Genomic DNA, 21948 nt, shown 5'->3' on the forward strand with positions numbered 1-21948 from the left:
AAAGAGCATCCTTGACCTTCAAAGAAACAGCTTAACAAGTCACACCTGTACTGTAAAATCATGTTTAGTCAGAAGCTCCAGTTATATCATCATTTCTCAAGACGGTTAATGTTGTTTAGACAGAAATGACACAGCTTTATTAACTTTCAAACAAATCATATAAAACCCAACACTAACTTCCGTGGTCTTTCTTATAAACTGTGATATATTTCTCTAGCAAATCTTAACTATTTATTAGCAGACTGCATGCTGACTAAATTTTAGCACATTCCTTTCATTTAACTAGTCAGGTTAATGTTATGCTGCATGGGTACAGACTGAAAGAGCTATGGAATGCATATGCATTAGGAAAACAATTTATGTTCCATACAGAATCAATGTTAAATGTAATGTAAGGACTGATCAATTCTGCAAAATTAGAGATGGTGATATAAGCATCTGGTTTCAGTCAATGAAGGTTAGAAAGGGGTTGAGCAATGAAGAAACACTGAGAAAAATCAATCCTAATTATACATTTATAAATTACTACTAACCTACCAGTAATACTTTGTGAAAAGAATATTTCAGCTTTTGTCTTGGGATAAGAGTAATATTCAAATTTTAATAATGGGATGACTCCAAATAAGTGACAAAAAAACAGTCATCAGCAGGAGTTCTCCCTACTGGTCAGGGCTGTGCAGAGGTTGCCATGGGTTTATTTGTTTAAAATATATTTTTGGTAAAAGCATGGAAAGAAAAGTTGTTTTGCTATTTACTTGTGTTTTTCATTTCTATTTACATTGTAAAGAAGGAATGAGGAAGATGTAAACGAAGACACTATGAAGGAGAATCGAAGATTAAAAAAAATAAGGGAAGTCTGAAAGAGTATGAATGAGAACAGAAGAGGGAAGAATGAGAGAGCTGGGAAACTGGGAGGAAATTTAATGCTAGAGAGGAAGATGTATGGGCTGTCATATGAAGGAGACAAATACAGAAACATTTAGGTTAATGAAATAGCTTCCACAGGACTGGAATTCAACAACTGGATGCGCTGCCTTGGGAAGCAGTGCTTTCTACTGTAGCAGTTTTCTAATGGAGGTTGGATGTTTCAGAATGAATTCTATGAGTCACAAACTAGACTAGATGATGGCAAAGAAACTCTCTGAACTTGGTTATTCTAAAAACATAAAGTCCATAATTTCTAGTTTCTTTCTCCCCAGTCAATCCACATAGGTCCTTGATTTTAACTTTTTATTAACAGTTATTTCAGAATAGGGTTTTAATATAAAGGAGACACCCATGAGCCTGTTCAGAATACAAATCTGTTTTTAATATTTATAAGTATTAAAATCTAGAAATTTGGGCTTCCCTGGTGGCGCAGTGGTTGGGAGTCAGCCTGCCGGTGCAGGGGGCACGGGTTCGTGCCCCGGTCCGGGAGGATCCCACATGCCGCGGAGCGGCTGGGTCCGTGGGCCATGGCCACTGGGCCTGCGCGTCCGGAGCCTGTGCTCCGCAGCAGGAGAGGCCGCAGCGCTGAGAGGCCTGCGAACTGCAAAAAAAAAAAAAAAAATAAAAAAAAAAAAAATCTATAAATTTTACTACAGACCCCTCACTACCAGTCACTCCTATTTTCTTTCTTTCAGTATACCATCACCCAGAAACATGGCAAATCCAGTTTCTAGATGGCAGTCATAGGATGTGTTCGAAATGAAGAGACAAAGAATATTCACCGAATACTGGAGCTTTCCCTACTGGTTTGGGCTGTGCAGAAGTAGCCAAGAGCAGGGCTACCCAAATGAAAATGAATAAAACCTGGTTGATTTCCATTCTTTTATTATCAAGATCATCAAACTGCAGAAAACTCTTCATGAGAAAATGCCCTAATAACTAAAAATAGATCCAATTTATTGAGTGTATACTATATCCAGATAATGTGCAAATCACTTTATGTTTGACACTTGGCTAAAAGTCAGAACATGGCATGACAGAATTTTAGAGCAGCACAGTACTTTATAGAGATCTAGTTCAACTCTCACATTACAGATGATAGGCCCGAGACCAAGAATGTTAAATGATTCCTCCAAGGTTTCAGAGTTAGGTGGTGGCAGCGAGAACACAAACTCACAACTCTAAAAAGACGAACCTTTAACTTCCAATTAGCATTAATGTCAGCCTCCTAATCACTGATATTTCTCCTGACTGCTAAGGCTGGAAGAGACACAAAGTAGGAATTTTAAGTCCTAATATGAGAGAAAGGAATGCAATTTCTCCAAACTCATTAAAAATGTAAAAACAAGGTGAGCAGACAATCATAAACACCTGTCAGATAAGTAGACTGCAAGAGCTGGTCTAACAGGCACATCAAAAAATACAGTTCGGGGGCTTCCCTGGTGGCGCAGTGGTTGGGAGTCCGCCTGCCGATGCAGGGGACGCGGGTTTGTGCCCCGGTCCGGAGAATCCTACGTGCCGCGGAGCGGCTGGGCCCATGGGCCATGGCCGCTGGGCCTGCACGTCCGGAGCCTATGCTCCGCAGCGGGAGAGGCCCGCGTACCGCAGGGGAAAAAAAAAAAATACAGTTCTTACAAAGTATACGACTTCAGGAAAACTTTAAATATAAGGTGGCATTTTAAAATAAAAGAGATAGTGGAAATAACTGACATCTCCCGGCTTGGATTAGGGTGGCTCTACCAAGTTAGCAATGTGAGCTTATACAAGCCTCTTATCCTCTTCCAGCCTCAGTTCCTCAAAATTGAGATACATCTTATAAGAGCATTTAAGAATCAAGTGTAAAACAAATATTGCAGCATATACTGCCTGGCACATAGTAAGCATTCATGCTGTTGCTATCACAACAAAGCTGCTCCTAACTTCCCAATTTATCCGTATGAACTTCTCAAATGTTAAAAAAATCTGCATCCTGCAGATAAGAGTAACTTTTACAGGCTAAAATAAAGTTAAAACAAAATAAATTTTAATAAAACCTACATCTCTTATGATAGAGACCAAACCAAGACCCTGTTTTTCTCTTAGTATGGGAGCAGCAGAGCTAGAATCCTTGTCCTCGTTAATCCTCTTCCAATTCTCATTCTTTTTTGTTTTGTTTTGTTTTAAAATTTTATATTTTAATAGGATTTTCTTTTTTATAAATTTATTTATTTATTTATTTTTAGCTGAGTTGGGTCTTCATTGCTCCGCACGGGCTTTCTCTAGTTGTGGAGAGCAGGGGCTACTCTTCGTTGGGGTGCGTGGGCTTCTCATTGTGGTGGCTTCTCTTGTTGCAGAGCAAGGGCTCTAGGTGCACAGGCTTCAGTAGTTGTGGCATGTGGGCTCAAGAGTTATAGCACACGGGCTTAGCTGCTCCGCGGCATGTGGGATCTTCCCGGACCAGGGCTCGAACCCATGTCCCCTGCATTGGCAGGAGGATTCTTAACCACTGCACCACCAGGGAAGCCCTCTCATTCTTTTTTTTTTTTTCGATTCTCATTCTTAGTCTGAGTTCATATTCTCGGTTCACTTTCATCTACTGCCTATACCGAAAACACACCTCAGGAAGGCCCAGAAGAGACAGACATTTATGTTCATTTGTCCTTACATAAAAATAAGTGTTGGTAGAGTTAAGTGATATGAAAACTGAAGTCTGTGGGAATTTAAATAAATAGAGGCTGTGATTCTTTTTCTTGGACCACACAGAATTGAAGGCTCCAAAAACATACAAAACACAAATATAAAAACCACAGTCTTTCGCTTGTTTTTATTTCCAAATAGTCTCCACATAAAATTCTCATATGATTTACTGAACTTTACTTTTAAAACTGCCTATAGCAGAATAAGCAATAATTATTTACCCATTCTCTGACATTAAAGATAACAATTTATTTGCTAACGCTTTTATAACCCAATCAAATGAAAGCATTTTCTAGGTAATGACAGAGAGAAAATCTCTTTCAGCACCCTGTCACCTTGCAGCTGAATTAAGAGCCAACAGTACTGTACCACAGTTTTAGGTTAAGAGGCCAATGAAGCTGAAGGCAGTCCCTAGACACACCAAGAGTGTGTAGGAGCTGCTATAAAACAGATGACAGAGGTATCTTTCCAACTTATTTATGACAAAAGCACTCAGTCTGTACCTTATTAGCCTCAATCTTCCTTCACAAAATCCCAAAGTAAGGTACTGGAATTACAGTTATAGAGATGTGTAACCTGAAGGACTGCCATGGATAACAGGTCAACAGTTCTAAATAATGGTAAGATTCTCAGGTAAAAAGGCACTGGGCCACTTCAATGGGCAGGCAGGCACTTTACAGAAGAAATGTCTGTGATTTTTTTTTTAAAGTCTACTTTTTATTAAAGTACAGAAGAGTGTACAAATCATATATATGAGTGATGAATTTTCAGGAAGTGAACACACCCATGTAACTAGCCTCCAGATCAAGAAATATAATATCACCAAATGTGGGAAGTTCCCTCTTTGTACCCCCTCCTTGTCACTACCCAACCCCAAGAGAAGCCAGAAAAGTTCAAGATCCTTTACTATTGTTAAAAAACAAAGAAAGAAAGAAACAAACACCAGGATATAAAATAGCTTGGCAACATAGCTTTGACTTTCAGAGCCTACAGTTAGGATATGCCTGCCTTTATTGCCACTCCAGATATGTTGTGAGCCAAGGTGCATAGAAAGAGAGGATGAAGGAACTAGCTTCCAATGAGTTCCATTTTAAATGTCAGATACTGAGTCAGGCAGCACCCTGGGAGGTAGGGTGTTAGCTCCATTTTACAGATGAGGGTCAAGAGGATAAGCAACTTTCCCAATGTCACATGGCAACAAGTAGAGCTAGGACTCAAAACCAGGGCAATTTATTAGCAGCCTCATCCTCATCTACTACCTCAAAGGTTCTCAAGTTACATTCTGCCAGTTACTGGGTTCCCTGGACACATTCCAGGGACTCTAGAGGGGGACCAGAATAATCCCTACCCCTGCTTCACCCAGAGCAGCGCCCCTTTAAGCTATTTTATACATTAAGGTTCTGTATAAATTTCAAACGAAGACAGGATTTCACATTTTTAAAAACTGCCTATACGTCAGAGAAAACAGATAGCAAGTTCTAGAATCTTCTGTTTTCATCATTCTGTGTTAACACTAGCAACAATTTTTCTCTTCTTGATAGGTAACAGATGCACATGATACAAAATTCAAAAGGTATAAAAGATAAACAATGAAAAGTAATCACTCAAGGAGTTTTAGAACTGATTTCAGGTTAAAAGACACTGGGGAAAACCAAAACCACTTGGAGTTCTGCTTCCCACTGTGAGTAACCTTAATCAGATACACATATTAAATGTTCATGAGCACCGCTGTTACACAAGTTTAGCATGTCAGGGCTAGAGGCCTCAGAGGTTATCCAAACAGGGGTAGGACATCCGTAAGCCTCTGTGCTGCCAGGATCTTAAGCCTCCAAGGACCACTTACTGGGTTACTGCCACCCAAGAGTTACCACTGCTCCTTGGCCCTTGTCTAGTCAGTCATCAGGACCACCCAGTAGAACCATTATTATTCTTTTCTTCCTCAGTTTTTTCTTTTCCAGGCAAAATGGTTACTAACTTCTTCTGGTTCTGGCAGATTTTATTTTTCAACTTAATCATCTTTATGGGTGATGTGGAAATTCTTTTCCCAGTGCTGGGCTGTATTTGTGGAGAACTTCTGCTTAGGAAGATGGTTTAAGTCTTCACCCTCCCTTTCATTAACCAACTATTTGAAAAGACATCAAGTCAATTAATTTTCTCAGAGTCTCAGTTTCTTCAAATGTAATAAGAATTTTACCCAGGTGAGTGTTAGAAAACCATTTTTTATAAAATTGTTACTTTTTAAAAAACAAAATTAAAAACAAACAAATAAAAACAATGTTCAATTATATTTTGTAAGACCCCCTTATAGATGTTTGAATTACACGGGAAAAAATGCAACATTTTCCCCCAATGTTCTCCTTTTAGGAAAAAGGAGGTAAACTACAAGAAATAAGCTGACATTAGGAATCTGTCATGCTTTTTTTTTTAAAGAGAAGCAAAATACACATGCACAAAGTGCCAAAAGACATGCATACCCAAAACTCCCCTAAGAGACTGCCAGTGCAAGCTCTGGGGTCAGATTCCAGCCCAATTTTCCAGATAACAGTTCTCTATGAGAACTTTTAAAATTACTGCCATAAGGGACTATGGATCTTAAATCATTGATGAAAATCTAACCATTTTCTCTATGCTCTAGGTCATAATGCAGGAAAAGTGCCCTGAAACACTTTAGAGAACTAAAACAATGTTCTTGTTAGCCAGATAATTCAATTAACTTGAACCAGCACTGTGGTAGAGCTTTTAGTGTTAAAGTACTTTAGAGCTATTATTTACTGAAGGCATACACATATCAAGCACCATACTAAGTGCCGTATAAGCACTTTCCCATTTAATTCTCACAACAATTTCTATGAGAAAACGCACTTAAGAGAGGTTAGCAATTAATGCACCAGGAATCTCAACTACGCCTGACTACAAAGCCCATGTGCTCAATCACTGACATAAAACTCACTAGAAACAATCTATCTGAGCAACAAATTATCTGACACCTTTATCAACAGACTATATTTTTGTTCATACACAAACATATGCACATATAAACTCACACCAAAATGTTTTTCTTCAAGTAACATTATTTATAATAATCAAATTAACATTTTAGAGAAGACAATTCTTAGCCTCAACTAATCTATAATTTTATTTAAAGCAAATCATATAAAAAAAACTCCTAATTGTTCCATTAATTGTCAAATAGTTATTCTTCAAATATAATGTAGCTGAACAGCACTTTTTATAAAACAATTCTTATATTCATTTAAAGCCATGTTAGCTTGCTTTAGAAAGATTGACCAATCATGTTCTCTGACATGACAAGATCTCTTTTTCCTTCACTTCTTTGCATACACTGTTCCTTCCGTCCAGAATGCTTTCCCCAGCTTGTGTAGCTGGCAAACTCACATTCTTCCTTCAAATCCCTGCAAGTATATTCTCCTGTGAATCCCCCAGGCAGAGGCAGATGTAAGTGCTCCTTCCTCTGCACTGCCACTGTTCCCCTTTAAGTACAGGTGCTGCTAAAGCAGACTGCAATTATCTGTTTATACATCTATTTTCCCTCAAGACTGATAGCTGTTCAAGGACAGAAACCATGCATTTTCATCTATGTATTTCCCGGTCCCTAATGCAGAATCTAGCACAACACAGTTGGAGTTCATTACTTAATAAATTACCTAGTTAATATAAACCAACAAATTGTAAACATTTAAAAATCTTTCCAGAGACCATTAACATGTATTATTCTACTTTAACGTACAGGCTCTAGTTTTCAGACAGGCAGAGTAGGAGCTATTTTTTGAAGCTCTCCATTTGACAACTAAATGCAATGTACAAAACACTGTGGTGGGTAATGTGGAGGTCAAAAAATCAGGGGCCCCACTTCACTGGTGATCACACTACGGTAGAGTACAGACAACTTTATAATTGTTTTAACATCCTGTTCAATAAGAACAATGATAGAAATGAGAAGTGCTCTGGAAACGACAAAGTAGAAGGGCTAATTATGATTAAGAAGATTGGAGGGCTTCCCTGGTGGCACAGTGGTTGAGAGTCTGCCTGCCGATGCAGGGGACATGGGTTCGTGCCCTGGTCCGGGAAGATCCCACATGCCGCGGAGCGGCTGGGCCAGTGAGACATGCCTGCTGAACCTGCGTGTCCAGAGCCTGTGCTCCGCAATGGGAGAGGCCACAACAGTGAGAGGCCTGCGAACCGCGAATAAAAAAAAAAAAAAAAATATATATATATATAAAAATATATATGAAATAATACCAATAATATCAGCTGACACCTAGTCAGTGCCACATTCTCTAAAAGTGCTTTCACATGTATTCACTCATTTAATCCTTACAATGACCCTACGAGATAGGCACAATTAGCCCTATTTTATAGATGAGGAAACTCAGGCACAGAAAGGTGAAATAATTTGTCAGAGGTGATAAAGTGCCAGAGCCAGATTCAGATCTTGCCATCTGGCTCTAGAGTCTGGGCTCTTAACCACTGTCTTTGTGTGTGCGCGCGCGCACACAAACACACACACACACACACACTTTTATATTAATTTAAATAGTGTATGTATAATCTAGTGAATGAAAAAACAACATTTTCTCTACTATGTAACAATGACTTAAAAATTTTTTTTAATGTGGAAAAACTACCGACATAAAAATTACCATCTTAACCACCTTTAAGTGTACAGTTCAGTAGTGTTAAGTAAGCACATTCACACTGTTGTGCAACCTATCTCCAGAACTCTTTTTAATGCCTGGAAATTATTCTATTTCGTTGATAGTCATATAAAATTTAAACACTGGACAAGACTAAATTTGAGTGTTTAAGACTGAAGTAGACATGGATAATAAAACTATAAAAAGACACAAGGAAGGGATTACTATAAAAACTGAGAAAATTATTACTTTTGAAGGGAGGGAAAAGGTCATAATTAGATGTACACATGGAGGGGGCTACTGGGGTAACTGTCACATTTTTATTTATTTTTTTTTACCTGGATGGTTATAAGGGTGTTATTAGCCTTCTAATAATTAAGCTACATATTTTTTGATGTAGATTTGGTGTGTACTTTACCATAAAAAGGTTAAAAGAAAAACAGTCTAGGTTAATTCATTCTTTGAGTAGTTTGAAAATAAATTTTCCTCTAGTGAAGAGACTATACACATGACTGAAAATTATGTTACAAAATCAAGACAAATATTTATAGAAAAGTGGGAAATAATGTTACTCCCAGAGAGTTTAATAATGTTCTAAAAATATGTATCCTATGATAACGTAAAGTAATTTTTACATATAATCTGAAAGATAATTAAGAAAAAAGAGGTAAGATATTTGGATCAATCAATTAATAGAAAATATACCTTATTATAGTAAATATTTTTTTGAGGACCAATAAATGAGGAATTCATGTACAACCTTAAAATTAAGACTAACTTTCTTTATAGCAATTACATTTAATAAACACAAAGTCACAGAGTACAACTTTTAAAAAATGAAAGACATTGAACTACTAAACTATTTAAAATCATTATGCACAAACATGACAAATAGAGCCTGAGAGTTTTGGGGAAAGTACTAACCAGTTACTGCCAGCAGCTGTGAAACTCTCACCTCCATTTCCTCCCGATGAGACCTGTCTCTATCTTCAAATTCACGTGTCCTTCTCCGGGCCTCTTCAAAGGCCTGTTGTGCTAATGCATCCTCCTGCTGTCATAAGAATATACGAAATAGATATTTTAATTTTGATTTATAATAAAAAAAAATTGGGGGGTGTCTTATTTTTTGAAAGAAATGAACAGCAGAGTATTTCTCAAACATCAAAGCCATAAAAAAAGTCAGAGCAACTTCTAAAAGAAAACTTCAGTATTTTCATGTTCTATTATAACACCTTGGAAATAGTAATCGTGTTCAGTCATATTCTAACAACTGAAAATGCTCTTCCCTTTCTGTCCTTACCTCATCCTCTTCACCAAAGTAAAATCCTGATCAAGTCAATATTTAAAACATAGAAGTATAAGGAAAAAGAAATTATTAAATACTTCTACAGTGTGGGGATAAGACAGGCCACGCGCTCTAAGAATGACACTGAAGCCAGAAATATAAAAGAGAATATTGACATAATCGACTGTACAAATGTTAGAAACTTCTAGACAACAAAAAGAAAATTCCAAGGGATATTATCAACAAAAATTTATTTGTAACATATAACATATCTATGCTAATCCTTTCCCAACTAATGGATAAAGATCTGAAGGAAACCCAGATACTTCAAACTTCTTGTGTCTAAAAGGTAACCAATTTAAACTTTCCCTTTACACTTCTTTAGTCTGGATGGTGGCACTACTCACTCATTTTGGTCAAGAACCAGAGTTGCCTTTGACACTTCACTCTCCCCATCTCCATAGAGCCAATCAACCACCAAATCCTATCCATCTGACCTCCTATTTTTTGAATCTTTAGGCTCCTTTTCATTCCTACATTTTCCTAGTTCAGGATCCTAAGATCTTTCACCCAAATTACTGCAAAGTCTCTTCCTGTTTCCATTCTGTCATCCCCCAATCCAAAACACAGCCATCAGAGCGTGCCTTCTAAAGCACAATCTGACCACAATACTCCCCAACTTAAGGCTCCCTCATTGTCTACAGCACAGGATGCTCAAGTGTGTGATTTGCAGTCACACACTTCTCAACACTAGGATTTTCAATGGCACACTTGAAGAAACTAAAATATCAAAAACAATGCCAAAAAAGTCAATATTCACTGTCCTAGTTTCATTACAGCAAGGGGTGGCCAGGTAACTATGTTCTAGCCAATGATATAGAAGTGTAAGTCAATGAATGGGCCTTCTGAGAAAGTCATTTAAGAGACATGTCACCTTTCCTTCTTCCTGGGAACCGATGCAATGACCAGCGATACAGCAACCATCTTGCAAACATAATACTGGGGATGTTGCCACACACTGAGCATAGTACAGCAGGAAAATGAAAAGAGCCACAGCCCCTGATAATATAATTGCCTGAACTGCATACTGTTGATATCTTATTCTGTGTGATAAATCCTTTATTTGGCTCTGTTAGTAGGGTTGTTTGATACTTGCAATTTTCACTGACACAAGGTCTACAACTTAAACAAAAGTGAAAGGTGTGATCAAGTCTCCATTCTTATGTTGCATTTACTAGCTCTGTGACCCAGGGCAAGGTATTTCATTTTCTAAGCCTCAGTAAACTCACACGTAAAATGCACGTAGTAGTAATACTTACGTCTCAAGATTAAATGAGATAACGTATAAAAATGCTTAAGTGCACTACCTGACAACATTCAATAAATGCTATTATTTTATAAGCATTTGTGAACATGTAAAATTTACACGTGACTAAACATTACTATAAATAGCAACTGTATTCTCAGAATGTACTACATAAGCCAGAGGCACCTGCAAAAGAACACTGTTCCCAAATGCCAAGGACTTTCTCTTATTTGATTAGATATCAACCAGGACAGGTCTGCTGTTAACAGGATATCCCTTCTGTCCTGTGCATTCATTCACTTTTTCATTTATTCCACAAATATTCCATGAGTCTTTATTACGCCCAAGTCACTGTGCTGGGTGCCATGCATACAATGTGTGGGAGCAAATGGTGCTTTTCCTTATAGTTTCTGGTCTAGAGGGGCAGGTGGACAATGAACAAATAATTACAAAAATCAATATATAATTATCAGTGTGACTTAGTAAAGGATTACAAGATGAAATGAGAGCATATAACACAAGATGTAATCTAACTCCCTAAGGAAGTTATTAGCCACTCATGTGTATCTAGCAATGATCATAGATTTTTACCTTATTAAAATTTAAAAAAGTATTATTACTAATATTTGAAGTAAAATAAGCTAAGAGAGATTTGGTAGCTCTCTATTTTCTAATTCCAGCTTCTATCTTGGTCTTTTCTAGTAAGATGTGAAATGTATGTGCAATGAACAGAGTCTGCACTTTAAATGGTTAAATCTGAAAGATGATCAGTGATCCAGTGTTATCCTGATCCTTTCCTGTTGCGAACTTAAGTAACACCTCCCTTTCAAGGACAGCATAAAGGGTACTTACTGATAAAACTATACACTCACCCATAAAGTGTGTGCTCAAATGGATAGGGACAAATAACCCTATCCAGACTCAGGTGGTGGGAGGCTTTCAGCACTCCAGTCCCCACCAGCTACTTGTTATACTAGCCTGTTACTCCACGGTCTATACCACAGTCTGCACAAAGTAGTCAGGTGGGGTCATCATAAAAGGTGGCTGGGTGTTTGTGAAACCCATGTGGTAAATAAAGACCTAGCAGTGCTCTCATAGAGCATATATATACACTATTCTTAACCATTCTTGCTACACTGATTTTGTCTTTATTGTATTGCTAAATTTACAATTTTATTTATTTTACAGTTTGGTAATACTTACCTTTCTGTGCAATGAATTTAAAAAATAGAAGTATATATTTAATGAAAAATTAAGAATCAAATTCGTTTTCAAGAAAGCTGATGATGAATGCATAATTTGTACAAAATAACGACATTTCCTATTCTCTGTGGGGACCAAAATGATATCACTGATCACATGAAAACCAAAAGAAATAAATCTGCTGAAGAAGCATCAACATATACTTCAAAGGCGACAATTTAACATGTGCAGCTGCAAACGGTACATTTAACACCATTCTGTAAAACATAACTTTTTATTTACATCAAACGACTCTTCTAAATTTTCACTCACATTCTCATCAACATACAAAAAGCAAAGCTGTTCATATGTTGGCTTTGCTGACAGAAAAACCCTGCAAAAAGCTAAAGGATACCAATTTTACATCAGTGTCATTAGGTACTTCAAATAGAAAATCTGTTCAACCCAATACGGTTCAATTTTTCTCATCATATTATAGAATCAAAATAGAACTTTTGGAAGGTCATTATATTGAAGGTGAAACATATTTTTGTGACTGCTAATTTAAAAAGTACAAAAATGAAGATAAAGTTATTGGTTCTTAAACTGATAATACAAATACAAATGTTGGTGGAGCAAACATTTAAACACCGTATAAGAAATAACATTCTCAGTGAATTTTTAAAACTATGAAATAGAAATTTACTAGTAATTAGTTGTGGTACACATGAAATTCATAATTGTTATCCAAACAATTCTTATTCAAAGTACTGAGGTATTCTACCAATCATTTAGACATTAGAGTTGCATAAATTACAAATATATTTATGTATCCATAGTTAAAGTGACTGAACTATAAAATTTCTGTGACAAAGCTGATGCTGAATACAAATAAATTCACATGACATTATACAGGCACTTTGGATTTTAGAAATTTGAGCCTTTGAAGAACTTCTGTGAAATCAACCTAGTTCCTAAAATGGCATTGATCTTTTTTTTTTTTGTAAATGAGTCCTCAGTTATATTTTGTTCAAAATTAGTTGGAAATCTCTGATTAAAGTATTCAATGGTGAAGCATCAAAATTTTCAGTTTTTCAAGCTTTTAGAGAATTGCAATTATTGAAAATCAAACATATAAAGACAACACTGAAATTTATCCTACAAATTACAGAAAATAAAGAAATGAAAGTATAATCAGCAAACATGATTCAATTTTGAGTTTATACAATTATACTCAGAAATATCTTCATTTGTGGGAAACTCTTAAAACATTTTATTGAACTATTTACACATACAAAAAAGTACACATATTTTAAGGCTGTGTTGTCCAATACTGTAGCCACTAGCCACGCGTGACTACTGCATACTTGAAATGTTGCTAATTTGAGTCTGTAAGTGGAAAATACACACTGGATTTCAAATACTTGTTACCAAAACAGGTAAATATCCCAATAAATATTTATATTGATTTTATGTTCAAATGATAATATTTCGGATATACTGGGATAAATAAAATATAAAAATTAATAATTTTCAAACCTTTTTAAATGTGGCTTTTAAAAAATTTTAATTTACATAATGTGGCTCACATTTGAATTTTACTGGACAGCACTGTCCTAAAAGATAGCTTGATGAATCTTCAGAAACTGAACTTTCCATGTAATTAAAAGCCATATGAAGAGACAGAACAGCACCAGCATCTCAGAGGTCGTCTTCTCCTCCATTCCAGGAACTACCCTCCTCTCCCAAGGATAAACCACTATCCTTCCTTTTAACAACATGTATTATTAGTTTTACCTATTTTTGTACTTTTATATAAATGTATTCATATAGCATGTGCTTTTCTAATACACTCAATGTATTTGTGAAATTCACCCATATTGGTATGCTAGTTGTAGTTTTTCATTTTCATTGTATTTCTCTGTATGAACATGCAATTTATCCATTTGACTGTTAGTGGGCATTTGGGCAGTTTATAGTTTCTGGCTATTAATCAATAATGCCTCTACAATGTCCTAGTACTTATCTTTTGATGAATATATGTATTCATTCCCATTGCATACCATGCCTCAGGACAGAACTGCTGGATCATAGGTATACACATGTGCAGTTTTAGTATTTATTGCCAAATGTTGTGTCAACTTTATGTAATCAAACACCACACCAACTGTTGTTCCGCATCCTTGCCAACGTTTGTCAAAGGTACTCTGAACAAAGGCAAAAAGACAATACCTGTGAAAATATTTCAGTTGAAATACTTATACAATTTAATTTTAAAAAATGTAATTGTGACTATCCTCTGTTTATCTCTTAGCCTACCAGGTACCTGAGCATCTGTTGGAGAGTTTTGTTCTCACATGGCAGAGAGAGAGATTGAGCAAGCTTAGCTCCCTTGTGCATGTCTTATCAGGACACTAATCCTATCATATCAGGGCCCTACTCTTAGGACTCATTTAACCTTAACAGACCCCATAAAGGTCCTATCTCCAAATACAGTCATATTGGAAGTTGGGGGTTCAAAATATGAATTTTGGGGGAACACAAACATGCCGTCCACAATAGCTGGTAAGTGGTGGGGCCAGGAATCACAATTACATGACCATGAAGCGCCTACTCCTAACTTCTATACTTCATTGCCTCTTTACATTTACTATCTTCCAGAAGACTGGGGGATGGGGAAAGCTCCAGAGAAGTGCTGACTGTTGACTGAATGGTTGGTATCCCCTGCTTTAAAATTTTTATATTATGTAAGACCTATTATTATATTAGTTTACTATGACAACAGACGGTACTTACTTTATAGTGATAAAGCCCTATTTGTGGACCAGGGCAACAAAGCAGAGAAATTTTCAGTATGGAAAATACTGTGGGCTAAACTTTAAATTTTTACCTATCACTTTAATAAAATATTTCAGTTTTAGAAGTCAACTCAATCTGAAATTCACCCTTACATAAATTCAATCTGCTGTATCACTTCTTACAGAAACAGCCTTCTAAACTGCCAATTATTTACTATTTTTCTGAAGGAATTAGGTATTCCTTATCCCTGTGGAAATCAAGGTAGCAGAGATTCTTTCTTAAGAATTTTAACTTTGAACCTGAATTTTTTACTAGGAAGGTTTAATTTTTTGATCTCTTAAGAAGAAAATTCCTACATTTCTATATATGGTGAGCAAAATGGGAATAACAGAAATAACAAAAAGAGAGCTCCTTTTTATTCTTGCCATTATTTTAACTTTATTAAGAGGATTAATATTAAACAACTGAAAAAATTAACACCCGCTAATAATCAGATACTCTGACATGTTCTTTCAGCATTTTGAATATGTCATCACACTATCTTCTGGCCTCCATAATTTCAAAAGACAAGTCAGCTCTTAATCTTATTGTGGCTCCCTTGTGTGTAATGAGGCCTATTTCTTGCTGCTTTTAAGATTCTCTTTGTTTTTCAACAGTTTGGCTATGATGTACCTATACCTAGTTGTGGATTTCTTTCTGCTTACCCTACTTGGAGTTCATTAAACTTCTTGGACATGGACATGAATATTTTTCATCAAATTTAGAAGTTTTCGGCCATTATTTCTTAAAACATATTTTCTGCCCCTTTCTTTCTCTCCTTATCGCCTGGGACTTTCATTACATATATGTTGGTCTGTGTGCTGGTGTCCTACAATCTCTGAGACTGTTCATTTTTCTTTGTTCTTTCTTCTTTCTGTTCTTGAGACTGGATAATCTCTATTAATCTATGTTCAAGTTCACTAATTCTTCTGCCAGCTTAAATCTGTTGAGTCTGTGAATTTTTCATTTCAGTTATTGTTACTTTTCAATTCTAGAATTTCTACTTGATTCTTTTTAAAAATTTAGATCTCTTTATTAATATTCTGTCTTTCATGAGTCACTGTCATAATTGTCCTTCAATTCTTTAAAGGAAGAAATTTTCCTTTAGCTCTTTGAACACACTGAAAAAGAATTGCTTTTAAGTCTTTTGTCACTAAGAACCATCATTTGAGGCAGGGTATCTACTGCCTGCTTTTTCCCCTGAGTATCAGTCACACTTTTGTGCTTATTTGCATGTCTTATAATTTCCTGTTAAAAACTGGATATTTTAGATAATATACTGTAGCAACTCTGAATTCTGACCCCTGCCTCCAGCCTGTTGTTACTGTTTTCTGTTTGTCTACTTAGTGACTTGCCTAGCTGTGTGGAGTCTGTTTCCCCAGCAGTGTGCAGCCTCTGATGTCACTGCTTAGTTTTTTTTCTTTTTAAGCCTTGCTTTCTAGGGGGTTGCCCCTGGGTCAGCATAACCTAGTGGTCAGCCAATGATTGGTCAGAGGTTTTGCTTAAACACCTTGAGTCAGAAGGCTTCTAATCCTTTGCCATGGGATCTGTGTGTGGCTTACTTTCAAAGTGCAGGGAGTTTATCAGTCTACCCTGTATTCAGCCAGGGACTAGCAGCTTTCAAGGGCTCTCTCTGTCCTCTCTTGAACAGGTGTAGCCTTGCACATGTACATAGCCTTTTGGACCATGAGAGGTTAAGTGTGATCTCAATAAGGCTTACTTTAGCTATCTCTTTCCCTAGATTTCCCTGATAAATTTCTGGCTAGTCTGCCATTTTGTTGCTTCCTGAAACATTAGTTTTCTCCAATTGTTTGCCACAGAGACTGCTATTGTTTTCAATAACAGCCCTGGATATGTATTTTTCCAAGTGCTACTCTAAATAAAGTCAGCTCCCTCTGAGAGGACAGCAGAGCTGCCAGTCCTCATGGCTCTACCCTGCCCGGGGTAGAACTTGAGCAACCACAGAGCTAAGGGAGATGGGAGCAGCTCCCGACAAAAATGCCAGACTCTCACTGTTCTTACTGAAATTCACTAGCTTTGTTTGAATAAATGCCTCTCAATATATGTCCTGTGGTTAATTTCCAGAGACCTTAAATGGGTTTTTGTTTGTTTGTTTACAATTTTGTTAAGTTTAATCACTGCTTTTTGGAGAGAGAATCTGCCAAGCTCCTCACTCAGCCATTTCAAAAGTGCTGCTCCTACATTTTATTTTAAACTGGGTGTCCCCCCCATAATGTGCTATGGATCCAGAACAAATATTAAACAGAACCATCTACTACACTTTGAAGTGCCCCACTAAGCACATAGTGGTAATCCAGTGCAATTTAGAACCACTGAAGGAAAAACCTTCCCCAAACCAGGACCAATATTTGGGTCTCAATCTCTTCAGAATTCATCAATATTATGAGAACATGAGACTTTCTATACTTACTCTTTTTAAAAAGTACTTCCTAACTGTATTTGATAACAACAAACTGTATATAAAAAGAGACAAGGAAGGCGGGGAGGACCATGGATGGAAGAGTGTGTGTGTGTGTGTGTGTGTGTGTGTGTGTGTGTGTGTGTGTGTGTGTGTGTGTGTGTGTGTGTGTACTGGGCGGGGGGGTCAAGAATGGAGAGAGGGTCAAAAAAGAGGGTCAAAAATTAGGGCTTCCCTGGTGGCGCACTGGTTGAAAGTCCGCCTACCGATGCAGGGGACACAGGTTCGTGCCCCGGTCCGGGAAGATCCCACATGCCGCGGAGCGGCTGGGCCCGTGAGCCATGGCCGCTGAGCCTGCGCGTCCGGAGCCTGTGCTCCGCAACGGGAGAGGCCACAACAGTGAGAGGCCCGCGTACCGCAGGAAAAAAAAAAAAATTAGAGAAAGGGCCTTCCCTCATCCCCCATCAGAGTTGGCACCCAGGGGAGGGTTCTTGAGGGAGCTGTGAGGGTCCACAGACGTGCCTCAGCCTATGAGATGGTAGAAGATCCAGCATCCAAAAGTGACCCAGTGACTGGCCCAGCTGAGCTCTGACCACTTGTGGACAGTGTATGCCATGCTGTAGCCCTGCTCCTCTGTGGTATCGTCCACATCAACGTCAAACAGGGAGCCCAGGTAGGCCAGGTGGAAGATGGCCAGGGCCCCAAAGAGCAGATTTAAGGCTCGCACCCCCAAGCCCAAACGATGCTGGTGTGAACAGTCTGGTGGGCACCTTTTCGACAAGACACAGGCACTGAGGATCCGAGCCAGGCGCTTTCGGAGGATGTGCTCCACATAAGTGATAAATGCCAGGGACAGCAGCACCGCAGCCAGGTGGAAGCTAAAGCCGTGCAGGAGGGCGCTGGTTGCATAGGTGACCAGCACGGCTGAAAAGGTCCCGAGGTGGAGAGCATTCTTGAAAACATAGTTATTTAGCCAACAAGACATGGGCAGGTTCCAGCTTGTGACAACTTCCACCATGGACCGGGGCAGCTCCACATTCAGTGGCTTAGAGACCGTCAGGTCCCATTCCAGGTGACCCTTCTCCTCGGTGAAGCCAGCCCCCGCCAATGTGGCTGTGGCCTCAGATAGAAAGCCCACAAAATAGTTGCTGAAGTGGAAGGAGACAGCACTCTCGTAGGCTCGCAGCCACTTGTGAAGGAGGTGGTCACCATCAAGGGGAATGAAGTAGGGGAAGAGGTAGGGGCCCACACAGGTGGACAGCACAAGGCACAGCAGGGCCAGCACCAGGCTCTGGGCCACCTTCTGCAGCCACTGGCGGCTCAGCGGGAGGCCTTGGACAGCCTGTAGGTAGCTGTGGAAGGATATCCAGGGCCCAAAGACGATGGTGCCCACAAAGTAGAGGTAGCCCATGAACTCCACGGGCGAGGGCACCACACCCACCTCGCCCCGGTCCAGATCGAAGCCCAGAGACACTGCCTTCATGGCCACAATCATCTGGGCCCCTCGCATCTTGTGCCACGTCACAGTGTCCACCATGTGCATCTCACCCATGAGTAGGTAGATGAGGATGGTGACGGAGAGGAAGACGCCACGATGGGAGGAATGTCGGCAGAGGAACAGCACGAGGTAGCACAGAAGGCAGAGCAGCATGACCCAAACCATGTGCAGCTGGAAGAAGTGGTAGAGGCTGAAGAACCCACCTGCCACGGTGCTTGCATGCTTCAGGTAGGATGGCAACCCAAGCCTCCCGAGGAGGCGGCAGGCGAGGCAGATGGCAAGGAGCAGCCAGATCTGGTCAAGGCCCTGCTGGGCAGTAGGCAGGAGACAGCCCTGTAGGAGCTGCTGGAAAAATTCCTGGCGGCTGAAGGTGGCCATTGTGGACCCCCACGGATGGATGAACAGATGGATAGACTTGGCAGTAAAGAAGCTGCGGTCCAGGGGCCCAGGGACACACCACCGCCACCACTGTCGCCGCCTCCTCCGGGCAGCCTCCCCCGCAAGCTGCAAGGCCGGGACCAGCTGAGGCTCCCAGGGCAGCACTGTATACTTACTCTTAAAGACTGGGTAAAATAGATCTCCAGACAAAGGCAAGATTAGGGGTAAATAAAGGGACCACAGTCAGTAAAGCCTGAAGTCACCCTACCTGGGCTCGCTCCTCATCAAACTCCAGGCAGCCCATACCATCCAGTCTCTGGAGATCAATCCAACCTTTCCAGATAACACAGACTCCATTCAGAATCATGGGAGCCTTCAAATATACCTAAGACACAGAGAGAAGGATGAAAACCAATGATAAGCCATCAGACACATAAAAAACAAAGGATAAACTTACTCATGAAAACTGTTTTTTTTTGGGGGGGAAAAAATAAATTATAAAATTAAGAATTGTAGGAAAGTATACAAAGCATAGCCTCTGACCATATTCTATAAATTAAGTTAATCTGGTTTACCAGGATTTTATTTCCAGTCACAATTTTTCCAGATTATTTATTTATTTATTTATTTATTTATTTTTGCGGTACGCGGGCCTCTCACTGTTGTGGCCTCTCCCGTTGCGGAGCACAGGCTCCAGACGCGCAGGCTCTGCGGCCATGGCTCACGGGCCCAGCCGCTCCGCGGCATGTGGGATCTTCCCAGACCGGGGCACGAACCCGTGTCCCCTGCATCAGCAGGTGGACTCTCAACCACTGCGCCACCAGGGAAGCCCCTATTTATTTTTTTAAAGATTTAATTTGATTTTCATTTTTGGCTGTGTTGGGTCTTGGTTGCTGTGCGTGGGCTTTGTCCAGTTGGGCTTCTCGTTGTGGTGGCTTCTCTTGTTGTTGAGCACAGGCTCTAGGTGTGTGGGCTTTAGTAGTTGTGGCACGCGGGCTCTAGTAGTTGTGGCATGCGGGCTCAGTAGTTGTGGCTCGCGGGCTCTAGAGCACAGGCTCAGTAGTTGTGGTGCACGGGCTTAGTTGCTCCGCGGCATGTGGGATCTCCCTGGACCAGGGCTTGAACCCGCGTCCTCTACACTGGCAGGAGGATTCTTATCCACTGCATCACTGGGGAAGTCCCTCCAGATTATTATTTTTTTATTTTTATTTTTTTTTTGTAGTACGCGGGCCTCTCTGTCATGGCCTCTCCCGTTGCGGAGCACAGGCTCCGGACGCGCAGGCTCAGCGGCCATGGCTCACGGGCCCAGCCGCTCCGCGGCGTGTGGGATCTTTCCGGATTGGGGCACAAACCCGCGTCCCCTGCATCGGCAGGCGGACTCTCAACCACTGCGCCATCAGAGAAGCCCCAGATTATTTTTAAAAGGAAGTTTTACAGATTTTGTAAAAACCGCAGTAAGGTGATACTTGAAGTGACATTGTTTCTTTTGCAGCTGAAGCTAGGACAATCAGGTACTTTGCTTTAATTTTTGAATCTTGAGTAGGAAGACATAAAGATGTAAATCAACTGGAATTCACTAGCCCCTGAAGAGAGCACGCACTGTTTCTCCCTGTTTGGATACCTGGAGCCACCCAAGGTCAGGTTCTTCATATTTCCTTTCCGTTTTATAAGCTACCTCATAGATTCCTGGTAAGTAATGCTGTTTTTCTTTCTTTTTCTTTTTTTACTTAAGTTAGCCAGAGTTGATTTCTACCACTTTTAGCCAAAGAACCTTAACTGATACAACATTTATTTATGCATACTAAACATAAGAGAATTCTTCTGTTTCAAGTATATAACCCTCGAGCAAAAGTCACTTTAGGTATGATTTCCAAATTTAAATCACTTTCATTTTTGATCACCAAATTAATTTTCATATTGCCTCTAAATATATTTGTTCTCAAGAGCAATTAAGGATCCATCAAGAAAGGACAGGTGCTAATGCTATCATCTTGAGGTGAGTATTTTACTGTGATATAGTAAGAAAATATACAAGAGAAGAAAAGAGAAATTTGTTAGTTCTTACAATCTCCCTCATCATAACAACATTTTATTCTGATAAGTACTTCGAAAAAAAAAAACCCAACCTTGTTATTTTAGGTCTTCTCTACCTCATTTAACACAGGCTTCTGAATAAAAATCAGCATAGATTTTTTTTTTTATCATTTACTGCCTTAACAAGATCTTTTAAATGCAGAGGATGCAGGACTTCAATGAGTTTTCAAAATTCCAAGTTATCCAATACATCTTTATAAATAAGGTTCTTCATCTGCTTACATCAAATATATTTTCTTCGGATAATCTCAGTGCTTTTGTGAGCTAAAATTAGCATTATTTATTACCTATAATTATATAGTCAGTAAGGCAGTTTCTCATTTTGAGGAAAAAGCTGGAAGCGTCAACTTTTTCTTTACTCAATTCAGCAGTTTCTTCAACAAAAAAAAATCATGAGGCATTCTTGTTTTACAGAGGTTTAATAAAAATAACTTATTAAATTATTAATTATGTCAGTAATTAAAAATATGCAACAAAAATGACTACTGAGACACCTGTAAAATAAAACCTAGAGGACTGGGCTTCCTTGGTGGAGCAGTGGTTGAGAGTCTGCCTGCCAATGCAGGGGACACGGGTTCGTGCCCCAGTCCGGGAAGATCCCACACGCCGCGGAGCGGCTGGGCCCGTGAGCCATGGCCGCTGAGCCTGCGCGTCCGGAGCCTGTGCTCCGCAACGGGAGAGGCCACGACG

At 39.3% G+C, this 21948-nt stretch overlaps 1 protein-coding gene across 4 annotated transcripts in view; it reads right to left on the reverse strand.

The window, feature by feature from the left end:
• The window catches only part of CBFB (core-binding factor subunit beta), a 60219-nt gene that overhangs the window by 6950 nt on the left and 31321 nt on the right, over window positions 1-21948 (reverse strand). For 2 of the 4 annotated variants that reach the window (XM_033846287.2, XM_033846288.2), the window contains exons 4-5: window positions 19433-19549; window positions 15243-18957 (exon numbers count right to left, since the gene is read on the reverse strand). In XM_033846287.2, the coding sequence (XP_033702178.1) occupies window positions 17812-18957; window positions 19433-19549 (1263 nt within the window). In that variant the 3' untranslated portion in view covers window positions 15243-17811. Of the gene's footprint in view, window positions 1-9182; window positions 9310-15242; window positions 18958-19432; window positions 19550-21948 lie in introns of those variants that run through there. The other 2 variants (XM_004311019.4, XM_004311020.4) reach the window with 2 other exon arrangements.

This window comes from Tursiops truncatus, chromosome 19, assembly GCF_011762595.2.
Source record: "Tursiops truncatus isolate mTurTru1 chromosome 19, mTurTru1.mat.Y, whole genome shotgun sequence".
NCBI classification, from domain to species: Eukaryota; Metazoa; Chordata; class Mammalia; order Artiodactyla; family Delphinidae; genus Tursiops; species Tursiops truncatus.